At 41.6% G+C, this 12087-nt stretch overlaps 1 protein-coding gene across 3 annotated transcripts in view; it reads left to right on the top strand.

Annotated features, from left to right (window-relative positions):
- The window catches only part of USP24 (ubiquitin specific peptidase 24), a 136849-nt gene that overhangs the window by 92192 nt on the left and 32570 nt on the right, over nt 1-12087 (top strand). For all 3 annotated transcript variants that reach the window (XM_027590271.2, XM_027590202.2, XM_027590361.2), the window contains exons 42-49: nt 1877-2021; nt 4912-5031; nt 5953-6078; nt 6696-6794; nt 10111-10193; nt 11029-11170; nt 11384-11503; nt 11841-12061. In XM_027590271.2, coding sequence (XP_027446072.1) covers nt 1877-2021; nt 4912-5031; nt 5953-6078; nt 6696-6794; nt 10111-10193; nt 11029-11170; nt 11384-11503; nt 11841-12061 — 1056 coding nt within the window. The remainder of the gene's footprint in view (nt 1-1876; nt 2022-4911; nt 5032-5952; nt 6079-6695; nt 6795-10110; nt 10194-11028; nt 11171-11383; nt 11504-11840; nt 12062-12087) is intronic.

Raw genomic sequence — 12087 nt, 5'->3', positions numbered from 1 at the left:
TAATTTTGGAATCAAATATCGTATTCATTTTTATGGGTAGAAACTTGAAAGATCTTTTTGTAATGTTGACCCTACTTGGGTGCTCCTGGAGGTAGGAAGCGGCTGCTTCATGCTGCCACCTTTACTTGCTCTGAATCCACCTTACTTTGTTCTTAGGAAAACCAGAGTTAATTGGAATAATCCCGAAGGAACTGGGGATTTGGTATTTAACCAGTGAAAAACATTCCCATATAATTTTAGTGGTTATTGGAATGGGCAAGGCATAATAAGCAATATTTTATGGAATCTTAAGCTATATCTTATCATCTGTGAGTATTTCTCTGTGTAGAGCTTTCTTATTAGCAAGATCTGTTTCAGGTAATAAACCTTCATTAGAACTCTTGGGGTGTCTCTCAGGCTGTGACTCCCATCCTCACCCCTGCTCCCGTCTTGTTCTGGAAGATCTGATGCTAGCTCAATGGGAATCTTTTATTAAAGCAGTAGAAATATAGGAGTATTTCAGTTTTCAGTGAATGGAGAAAATAAATCATCAGTAGTTTCTTTTTTTTTTTAATGTTTCTTTGGTTTTTTATTCTTTTTAATTTAAATTCAATTAATTAACATACAGAGTATTATTAGTTTCAGAGCTAGAGTTCAGTGGTTCTTCAGTAGTTTTATTGAAATTTTTATTCATGAATCCTTTTCCTTTTATTTATTTAAAGTAATACCTCCATCAGCAAGGAGTTGGGTTTTTTAAATCATACACAGTGCCTTAATTAGAAAAGGCGGCATTTTGTTTTTGAGTGATGTTCATTTATCACAGTGGCTCCCAGCCCTTTCCTACCTAAACCCTAAAGCCAGAAAGAGATTTACAATACACAGAAGTGTTTTCACAAGTAATGCTTATTCTTATTAACACTAATGAAAGAACTTCTTCATGTTTAGCCTGTGTGTATGGTACCTCCTATTCCTTCTTTACCTGTCCTTTGCAATCCAGAAGTCCAAATAAGAGCAAAGGTCAGTGCCATCTCCTGGCCATTGTCCTCAGGGCGTGGCGCAGTGCTGCTCTAAGAGCCAGCCCCACAGCCCCATTCCCACCCCACGAGCGCATCCCCCACACTGCACTCCATACGTGTTTCTCTCAGAGTTGGATGTCCTCTTTTCTGTGTATCCTTCCCAACCTGTGATCTTCTCGCTAATGCAAGGCTGGTACAGGTGGCAGTGAGAAATTACTGTCCATCCCCAAAATGATTTCTGCTAAAGGTGAGCAATATCAGAAGCCTTTAGTTTCCTGCAGAATGCTTGCTAGTTACCTTTTATCGTCATTTTAAACTAATTACTTTAGCATACCACATATTTCTGTCTCCGTTTTCTTAGCAAAATGAAGCTGATTCCTGTCCGTGAAGAGTTTTTTATCTCCAGGCACATATAAAACACTTATGGGCATTTATTCTGATTGGTATAGCTTTCTTTTTCTGCCATTTAGATATTTGAATTTCAGGGTGAGACCTACAAAAATCTTTCTTGCTACCTACTTCGAGAGCTAGTTATTCTCAGGTTGTCTTTGGTAAAATTTTCAGACTCTTTGTCCTCCATTTTTGCTGATCCAAATCTTAGATAAAAATACACTACAGTCCTGCGTAAGAGATTTTGCTACTTTATCAGGCCAAGAAGATATTTAGCTCTCAACCGTAATCATCCTTCGTGTATTCATGGCCTCTTCCTTTAAGTAAACACTTCCCCCAGGATTCCTAGAGCTCTGCCATCAGACCTGATTAACCTTGTTTGAGGAACTGCAGCTCCTCCTATATTTTCATTTCAAATGTTGATTTAGTTTAATGAGCAATTTAAGTAGATTATTCACTGTTGGAATTGACTTGCATCTTTTTTTTTTTAGGTGTAGTACAGTGAATAGCCGATTGGCAGCCTATGAAGTCCTAGTGATGTTGGCTGATAGCTCACCTTCAAATCTGCAAATTATCACGAAAGAACTGCTTTCTATGCATCATCAACCCGACCCTGCTCTTACCAAGGAGTTTGACGTAAGTTTTCTAGACCTTTACGTACGTAGTTTTTTTCAAATGATCAGATAAATATACAGTTTTAAAACCTTTGTTTGCATTATCCTAATCACAAAGAAAGTCAGTATTATTTGTTTGCTTATTGTGTTCACATACTGTAATCACCTATAAACTACAAAGTTACTTTATTACCATTGTAATAGTATATTACTCAGTGATACCCTTTTTATTAATTAAAGAGGAGACATGTTCAAGTCAGTTGATAACCACTCTCAGTAAGAAGTAGCATTTCAGCCCATGTGTTGAATAGCTGTGGGTGGCACAGCACCGGGCACTGGAGATACTGATTCAGACGCTGGCTCTGTCACAGAACGGTCTACATTCAGTTACATTCAGCTAAGATTTATTGAGTTTACTAGGCACTAATAGGCTTTGGAACTCACAGATGAATATAGGATTCCAGCCCTCAAGAAAGGCAGTGTATAACGGAGGAGACAGACCCATAGGCAGACAATTTCAATATAATGTGATAACGTATAAGATACAGGTCATGTCCTGAATGCTCAACCAACAGAGGGGCACTTCACCACCAGATGGTATCTTAGAAGGCATCTTAGAAAAGATGGAATTGAAAATAGAGCTCGGAGCACCTGGGTGGCTCAGTCGGTTAATTAAGCGCTCGACTCTTGATTTTGACTCTTAATTTTGGCTCAGGTTTTGATTCTAAGGTCATGAGATCGAGCCCCACCTTCAGGCTCCCTACTCAGCGAGGAGTCTGTTTCTCTCCCCACCCCCCCCCCCCGTCTCTCCCCCTCCCTCTCCCGCTCATGCTTGTCTCTCTTAAATAAATAAATAAATAAATAAGAACTCTAATGTCTCACAAGCCAACTAAAGCAAGATGGGAAGGTCATTCCAGCAATGAGGATATGGAACAAGGCTCTGGAGCCATGCAACCATGTAGTATTCACTGAGCTCTGCAGGAGGGAAGCACGTTGCAGGTGCACTGGAGTACCAGGCCAGGAGTGGGAGGACGCTTTTAGAGCTGCCATCACATTCTCCACGAGCATCGCAGAGTCAGGCTCATCCCTTTGGACACCTGAGCTGAGTACTATATAGCATACGGGTTAGGCAGGAAAGGAAGGGGGTGCCAGATAGAGAAAATAGCACTTGCAAAATGAAATATGAGTGTGTAAATTGGAAACTGTTTTGGTATCAAAATGTTTAGTTTATAACATATGCTTTAGTTTTACGTTATTTATTTAATATATATATTTTTTTTAATTTTATTTATTTGAGAGAGAGAGAGAGCATGAGTGGGGGGAGGGCCAGAGGGAGAACAGACTCCCCGCTGAGCAGGGAGCCCAATGCAGGACTGCATCCTGAGACTCCAGGATCATGACCTGAGCCGAAGGCAGATGCTTAACCAACTGAGCCACTCAGGCACCGTATTTAATAGATTTAAGTGGAAATTTTATTTTTTTCATAAGTCAGGGATTGTATCAGCATAACGAAAAAACAATTTGCCTCATATAAATACTTATTTTTTAGCACTACTATGAACTAGTTTTTCTTATTTTGTAACTTTTTAAAAATCTGTGCTTTGGGCTACAAATAAATTACAGTGTTGATTAGATCTTAGAAATCACCGTGCTCTACATGTATGTCAAATGTTAGTGGAAAGTATGTCATATTTAGCAATTCTTTGAGGTGCAAAAGATCTATAAGCTTTCGTCAGTTGGTTTTTCAGTGGATGCAGGTACTTGATAGATGCAGATTAGTTGATTCTGGCCATGGCTTTAGAACCAAGATTCTGCTGAAATAGCATTTCAGTGGATGCAGGTACTTGATATATGCAGATTAGGTGATTCTGGGCATGGCCTTAGAACCAAGATTCTGCTGAAATTTCAGAGTGTGTCCTTTCAATATCCTTTTCCACTTGGAGAAGTGTCATGTTAAACTTTATCCAAGATGCCTTTTCTAGATTACTTCTAACCAGAAAAGCATTGTAACAGGATCTGTGTTAGTACAAAACATCTTTAAATGGGGTGCCTGGGTGTCTCAGTTGGTTAAGCGACTGCCTTCGCCTCAGGTCATGATCCTGGAGTCCCAGGATCGAGTCCCGCATTGGGCTCCCTGCTCAGCGGGGAGTCTGCTTCTCCCCCTGACTCTCCCCCCTCTCATGCTCTCTGTCTCTTCATTCTCTCTCTCTCAAATAAATAATATCTTTTTTTAAGATTTATTTATTTACTATTTACTAAATAAATGTCTTAAAAAATAAAAAAAATCTTTCAGTGCAAGGCAGAGTAATTATTTATTTAATTGTATGCTTATTAGAAGTTATTCGATAGAGGAATGTTACTTTCTTAAAAAGGAAGGGAAGGAATATGGACCTTCTTGACCATCCGGACTGGTCAGGATTCTTCATAGTAAATACTTCATAGAACTCTATTCCTTTCTTGCAGAGTACTACTTCAGTTTGTAAGTAGATATATTTACTTGATTGATGTCTGTGTACTCTACTAGATGGTGAGCTCCTTAGGATGAGGGACCACATATATCTCTTGTATCCCTGGCACAGTGCCTGGCACATAGTAGCTTCTTCGTAAATATTTGTTGAATGATAATCAAGTGACGGAATGCATCACTACCAGTGGATAAACAAACACAATATGTTAGGTACTTTATGAATGGAAAAGGAACATTGAGATAGTAGTATTTTTTGTTTGTATTAGCATCTGCAGAGGGACTTCAAGAACGTAGATTTTGTTAGCCTGACTCCTAACCCACTGGATGGATAAATCTGTGAGTTTCTCTCTTTTTCTTCTCAGACATCTCAGACAGCCATGGTGGAAATGTGCTGGTGGCAGATACACTAATTCTCTCTCCACTGTTTCTCTCCTCTCTTTTCTAGTACCTTCCACCTGTGGATAGCAGGTCCAGTTCAGGGTTTGTGGGGCTGAGGAATGGCGGCGCTACATGTTACATGAATGCAGTCTTCCAGCAGCTGTATATGCAACCTGGGCTCCCTGAGGTGATTTCCTTCTTCTTTCCTGTTTGGTATGAGAGAGAATGTGTACCCGGCCTGAAAATTGTCCCAGATTCATATATTGCATTTAGGTTTTACTAAAACTAGACATAACTAGGGATTTTTTAGTAGCTTCTGAAATATGTGAGACAGCATATTCATGGTCATGTTTTTATAAATCTGAAGGAATATACTGCCTCTTTGACAGAGAGACTTGACTAAGTGGGATTTTTGAACGAAGCTACTCTCAAATTCTATTCCATAAAATTACTAATGTTTTTAGTATTTTAGAAAAATTTCAGGTCTTTCATCGGTGCTTTATAATAGTTCAGTTTACCCTTGAACAGCACAGGAGTTAGGAGCGCTTACCCTCAGCTCCCCCAGGGCGATCAAAAATTTGCATGTAACTTTTGACTCCCCCAAAACTTAACTACTGACAGCCTACCTTTGACTGGACAATTAACTCTTATTTTGTGTGTTATATGTATTATATACTCTACTCTTATGATAAAGTAAGCTAGAAAAAAGAAAATACGTTTACAGTACTGTTCTGTATCCAAAAAAATCCATGTGTAAGTGGACCTGTGTGGTTCAAACCCATGTTCAAGGGTCAGCCTATTAACTAGAAGCTTGTGATATAGCAGTCAGTGGTTTTGAGAATATTGTGTGTGTATCATGCCACATTTATCTGTCATAGAGATACTGCTGTGGCTGGCTCCAGTTTTTATAATCAGAGCCTCAAAGAAATGACTTGTTCGTGATTCCACCAGCTAGGAAGAACTGAAGCTAAACATCTACTCAGAGCTGTAGCCACATCCTCACGTACATAGCATTGTAAAAGCAATGTAGGCAGTACACGTATGTCTGTCCGCGTCCCCTGTGCAGCAGTGAACTCTTTTCAGCTCACGACATATTGTTTCTGTTTAGTCGTTACTTTCAGTGGATGATGACACGGACAATCCAGATGACAGTGTGTTCTACCAGGTGCAGTCTCTCTTTGGGCATCTGATGGAAAGCAAGCTGCAGTATTATGTACCTGAGAACTTCTGGAAGGTATTTCACCCAGTAACTCTTTAGATTTCAAGATGTTAAATGCTTGGATGTAGTGGTAATTGTTTCTGTCTTTATTGACTCTGGACTAATCCCATTGCGAAGAACCTACAGAAGAATGGGCTATACCATTCTTCTTAAGATGGATGTTTGATTTCAAATGATCAGAATATTGAGAATAGTCATGTATTAATTTCTAGGGATCTGCTGATCTTAATGATTTTGAGTATTTCTCATTCTTATTTTGGCTCTTCGGAATATGTGTTCAAATTATTCCAATTCCACTAATGCTCTAAATAAAGAACATTACTCTTTTTCATAGAAGGGCTATCTTGTATTTTCCCCCATAGTTTGGATAGTTCTAGGACAGAAACTGTTCCGTGGCCTCAGACCCCACCCTGTATAGTCTCACAGACCTGTGATGATTACACAACCACAGGGGGGCCGGGAACAAGCCTAGATAGCTGAACACAGGCTCATCTCACTTCAGTAAAAATGTCTGCTGTCCTAATAGAACTTGGTTTTAGAAGCATTTAAGTGCTCTTTCACATTTGTGTTCTTACTGTATTTAGAAATTGCTAACTTTTCCTTTAACAATATATTTAATTCTTGTTGCATAGATTTTCAAGATGTGGAACAAAGAACTTTACGTGAGAGAACAGCAGGATGCATATGAATTCTTCACTAGTCTTATTGATCAGATGGACGAATATCTCAAGGTAGGAAAAAAGTCACTTTCCCTCTGACTCCCTCAAACTCTGTAATACGAGAGCAGTGTGGTAGGATTGGGATTACTATGAAACCGACCAATCAGAATCTGGTCATCTTTTGGGTTTCCTTTTTTTTAATTTTAAGGTCAATTGATTAACAGTATAGTGTATTATTAGTTTTAGAGTTCAGTGATTCATCAGTTGCATACAACACCCGTGCTCATTCCATCACATGCCCTCCTTCATGCCCACCACCCAGTCACCCCATCCCCCCCCCACCTCCCCTCCAGCAAGCCTGTTTCTTTCCTATGCTTAAGAAGTCTCTTATGGTTTGTCTCCCTCTCTGGTTTCATCTTGTTTTATTCCTCCCAGGTTTTTGGTTTTTTTTTTTAACTAACCAGAATCATGCTGTATGTATTGTTCATGTGGTTTTTGGAGATGTTCTCAGCCTAGCACACTCCTTTTATCCATTCTGTATTCCACAGAAATAGATGTTTGGGTTGCTTCATTCTGCTGTTATAATTATTCCCACTTTTGTGCACAAACTTGGGCACAGGGGCTGAAATTTGAGGGGAACAGTGTCAATTTGAGCCCTTGGCAATCTGAGGTGAAGGCGTGTTGACTTGGCATTTAGCAGGTGGCAGGCCGTGCACGCTGACTCGGGCAGGAGGGTGGCTGGACCATGAATTTGGGAGCCACAGGCCGATGGCATCGTGTGTGACAGGGACGTGGCTGGTTTTGCTTTTAATTTTTGTTTTTCTGGGAAACTTGATCTCTCCCTCTATTCTAAATGAAAGCCTTGCTGGATAGAGTATTCTTGGCTGTAGGTTTTTTCCTTTTAGCAGTTGGAATCTATCATGCCACTTTCTTCTGGCCTGCAGAGTTTCTGCTGAAAAACCCACTGATAGCCGTATGGGGTTTCCTTTGTATGTACCTGCTTTCCTTTCTCTTGGTGCTTTTAAAATTCTCTCTTTCTCACTACTTTTGGCCATCTTATTTACTTTGTGTCTTGGTGCAGACCTCTTTGGGTTGGTTTTGTTGGGGGCTGTCTGTGCCCCTGGATCTGGATTTCTCTTTCCTTCTCCAGATTCAGGAAGTTTTCAGCTGTTATTTCTTCAGACAAATCTTCTGCCCCCTTTCCTCGCTCTTCTCCTTCTGGGATCCCTATCATGCGACTGTTAGGCCTGACAGCGTTGCTCAGTTCCCTGGGTCTATTTTCATTTTGCGTATTTTTCCCCCCTCTCATCTGCTCGGCTTGATTGCTTTCCATGACTCTGTCCTCCAGGTGGCTGGTCCTTTCTTATGCTTCCTCTTGCTTGCTATTTATTCCAGATGGTCTATTTTTATTTCCATTTAGTAAATCCAATAGCTCTAACTGGTTCTTTTTTACGTCTCCTAGCTCTTGGTGGAGGGTCTCAAGGAAGTCCTGCAGTCCTTCCTCAATTCCAGGGAGAATCTTTATGAGCGTTACTTTAAATTCACTATCAGACATATTACTTATCTCCGTTTCACTTAGGTCTCCTGCTCTGATTTTGTCCTGTTCCTTGATTTGGGACACATTCCTCTGTCTCCTCATTCTTTCTCTTGCATTGTCTGTTTTTCTGTGTTAGGAAAGTCAGCTACATCTCCTACACTTGAAAGTAGTGGCTCTATGAAGAAGAGGTCCTGCAGTGCAATGTCTGTTCCCCAGAACCTGGTGCTTCAGGGGTGTCTCCTATGCGTGTTGCTCCAGGGGGTTCCTACCATTGTGGCCAGGATGTGTTTGCCTTCAGTCCTGTTGTCTGCAGTGGCTCCCTGCCTGTTGTGGGCAGAGTCTGTTGCCAGTGGTGTTAGTGGGCTGCTCCGGGGCTGCCTCGGGCTTGAGTCGAGTCAGACCAGGTGTTTGCCAGAGATGCAGTAGCACCAAACTGCAGGCACTGTCCTGTGTTGTCCCCGGAGAAGCTTTTGTTGGTGAGTGGGGCCTGCAGTCAGACCAGCTGCCTGCCCTCAGCCCACTGCTGGGGTCACAGTCAGACGGGGGTGTGGTTATTGTCCCCTCTCCCTGGGGCAGGACTCACTCCGGAGCGGTGCTGACCTTGTCTGGGCTGCGCACACACTGCCAGGCTTGTGGCACCGCTTTGAAGGGATCTTGCCAAGAGCGATCAGAGGGGTGGATCTGCTTCGCTGTGGCCTCTTGTCTATGCCGGGCTGTGGAGAGTCTGTTCTGCCAGTTTTCGGGCTGCTTTTTGGGTTATTTATGCCGACGTGGGTGCTTCTAGGCAGCCACGCGGCAAGAGGTGAGCCCAGGGACCTCCTACTGCGCCACCTTCCCAGCAGCCTCTGAGAATCTGGTCATCTTTAATACCACACCTATAATTCATTTCTTCTGGTGGCATTTGAACATCAAAACAGACACAGACACTAGGCTTCTCCTTTTCTTTATTCATTCAACACTTGTTGAAGTATGGAGCTCTTAACCTGTACTCCAGAGTAACCACTGTGGGCGCACCGAGGTAGTCTGGCCTCAGGCGTGCTGCCCTCTCCAGGGACCCGACGGCCTGTGCTTGGCAGTCTGCCTCTGCCACAGGGCCAGATCACAAAGTTGTGGGGATGTGTGAGCCCAAAGCTTCCTGCCCCCACCTAGCATGACGTGTGACAGTCTTCCTAAATGGCACTGCCTCCTAGTTACAGGGCACCTCCCTTCACTGAAGTATGTGCCCCTCATCTCCTCAGGACCCCCAAGTTAGTCATTTCCTTTTTCAGATCGCTTAGGAATGTGTAGCATTTTATCCACAAGAAAAAAGAAAAGATTGTGGAGAGTTGCTCCTAACATGGTGGTCATTGCGGGCACAGGGGAAGGATTCAGAGTCGTCACTGAGAGTGCTGTTCTTGTCACCAGCTGCAGCTGGCCCCTCTCCTCTTCCTTTGCCGACAGCTCAGGCTGTTCTAACAGTGGGACCAGTGGGTTCTAGTCGTCCCATTTGATCCCAGCTTAAACTACCACCATGACTCCCTGTAGTTTAGCTGTTAAGTTGAAATCTGCGCTTTAGGGGCGCCTGGGTGGCTCAGTTGGTGAAGCGACTGCCTTCGGCTCAGGTCATGATCCTGGAGTCCCGAGATCAAGTCCCACATCGGGCTCCCTGCTCAGCAGGGAGTCTGCTTCTCCCTCTGACCCTCTTCCCTCTCGGGCTTTCTCTCATTCTCTCTCTCTCTCAAATAAATAAAAAAACCTTTAAAAAAAAAAAAAAAGAAATCTGCGCTTTAGCTTAGGTCTAAATAAAATTCTATATAAGGACCTGTAAATTCTAGGGGCATCAACTAAAATTCCGACCCTTTATTCCAACAGAAAATGGGGAGAGACCAGATTTTTAAGAATACTTTCCAGGGCATCTACTCTGATCAGAAGATCTGTAAAGACTGTCCTCACAGGTTAGTGAAGATACCATGGACATCAAAACTGATCATCTTCATTTTTGTTTTTTTTCTCTTAATTGGTAATACTTTGTTAATTTTCATCCATATGTTACTTGACTAAAGTGACAGGATATAAAAATCTTAGGTATTCTTTTTTTTATAGTATTTTTATTCCTTAAGCTACTGTAACAATTTATTGATATATTTGAGTTTAGCCAAGTTCTAGAATATTCAGATTCATGAGCATCACCATGCTTAGTATTACATAAATCATATGCAAGCAGAAGCTTTCCCACTCCTGTATTTAAGGCAGAGCTTTAAGAGCAGTGTAAGTTTCATCCTTAAATACATGGATTTCCATAAGAAGTCATAAATCCTCAAACAGAAAAGTATGTATTCTCCAGGTTATCCTGATACAGATATCAAACTTGGAAGAAATATTTTTGCAGTAGAAAAAAGCTTCAGGATTAAGGTGAAAACATGGAAATTGCCAGTTGGCCACAGTAGTACCGCACGTGATCATCATCCTTTTTAAATGATGCTTCTAGTATGTCATAAATTTTGCATTGTTGAGAGATTTGCATATCTCTCTCTCAGTGGACCTATAAATGTTTATTGAATAAGTTTATCTGGTTTCCATTTCTAAAATTTCTTTGCTGAAATTCATAATTTTGAGGAATTTCTAATTACCAAAAACTGGTATTTTTATTTGGCAGTGTACTTTTAAAAGGCTGAGGGACGGCATGGGTTAATTTCACTGATTATGAATGTAGTTCTCTGGTATTGTGGTAGTTTCAAGACCTTTAAATTCCACTGTTTGATTATGTTTTTCCTGTGATTTCCTAATCAGATATGAGCGTGAGGAAGCTTTCATGGCTCTCAATCTTGGAGTTACTTCTTGTCAGAGCTTGGAAATTTCTTTGGACCAGTTCGTTAGAGGAGAAGTTCTAGAGGGAAGTAATGCATATTACTGTGAAAAGTGTAAAGAAAAGGTATTACATTTGCCTTTTTTAGAAAACAAGATTAATTTGTTATTCGTCTGTGTTTTATGTAAGGGCAATGTTGAGTTCCTATTCTTGTCCCATTAAATTGTGTTGTTACCTGTTTTTACATGGGCAGGAGAGGCCCATGGAAATCTCTGACCTTTGTATGATTTTGCTGTTTTATTTCCGCCACGGAGATAATTGGGTTTTGTTTTTCTTTAGAGAATAACCGTGAAAAGGACCTGCATTAAGTCTTTACCTAGCGTTTTGGTAATTCACCTAATGAGATTTGGATTTGACTGGGAGAGTGGACGCTCCATTAAATACGATGAACAGATAAGGGTAACTTGTTTTTTTTCCCCCCGAAATATCTTACAACCATGACCTCACTTTCTTTTCTACTGTTTACTTTTTACATGTCTAACTTCCGTCTCTGCCGTGAAAGGCTGTGGTCTGCATTCAGAGGCGTACACAGCCCTTTGTCTTAAGCAGCTGCTGCCAGTAGACAGGCAGATCGGTGAACAGCCCTCCTATCTAGAAGTCATCCTGGCGATAGTGAGGAGGCGGGCCTAGCTAGAATTAGGAAAGCATCCCTCTTATTTGAATCTTACTTACTTAATGGGGTATCACTGTCTGTGTTACTCATCAACACTAATGTGGTCTTTTTGCTTTTAAATAGTTTCCCTGGATGCTAAACATGGAGCCTTACACAGTTTCAGGAATGGCTCGCCAAGATTCATCTTCGGAAGTTGGTGAAAACGGGCGAAGTATGGACCAGGGAGGTGGAGGATCCCCACGGAAAAAAGTTGCCCTCACTGAAAACTATGAACTTGTCGGTGTCATTGTCCACAGTGGACAGGCGCACGCGGGTCACTACTATTCCTTCATTAAGGACAGGCGGTAAGACGTTCTCACGCCACTCCCTC

Source organism: Zalophus californianus, chromosome 4, assembly GCF_009762305.2.
Source record: "Zalophus californianus isolate mZalCal1 chromosome 4, mZalCal1.pri.v2, whole genome shotgun sequence".
In the NCBI taxonomy this organism is placed as follows: Eukaryota; Metazoa; Chordata; class Mammalia; order Carnivora; family Otariidae; genus Zalophus; species Zalophus californianus.
This window is presented reverse-complemented; position numbering and strand designations above follow the sequence as displayed.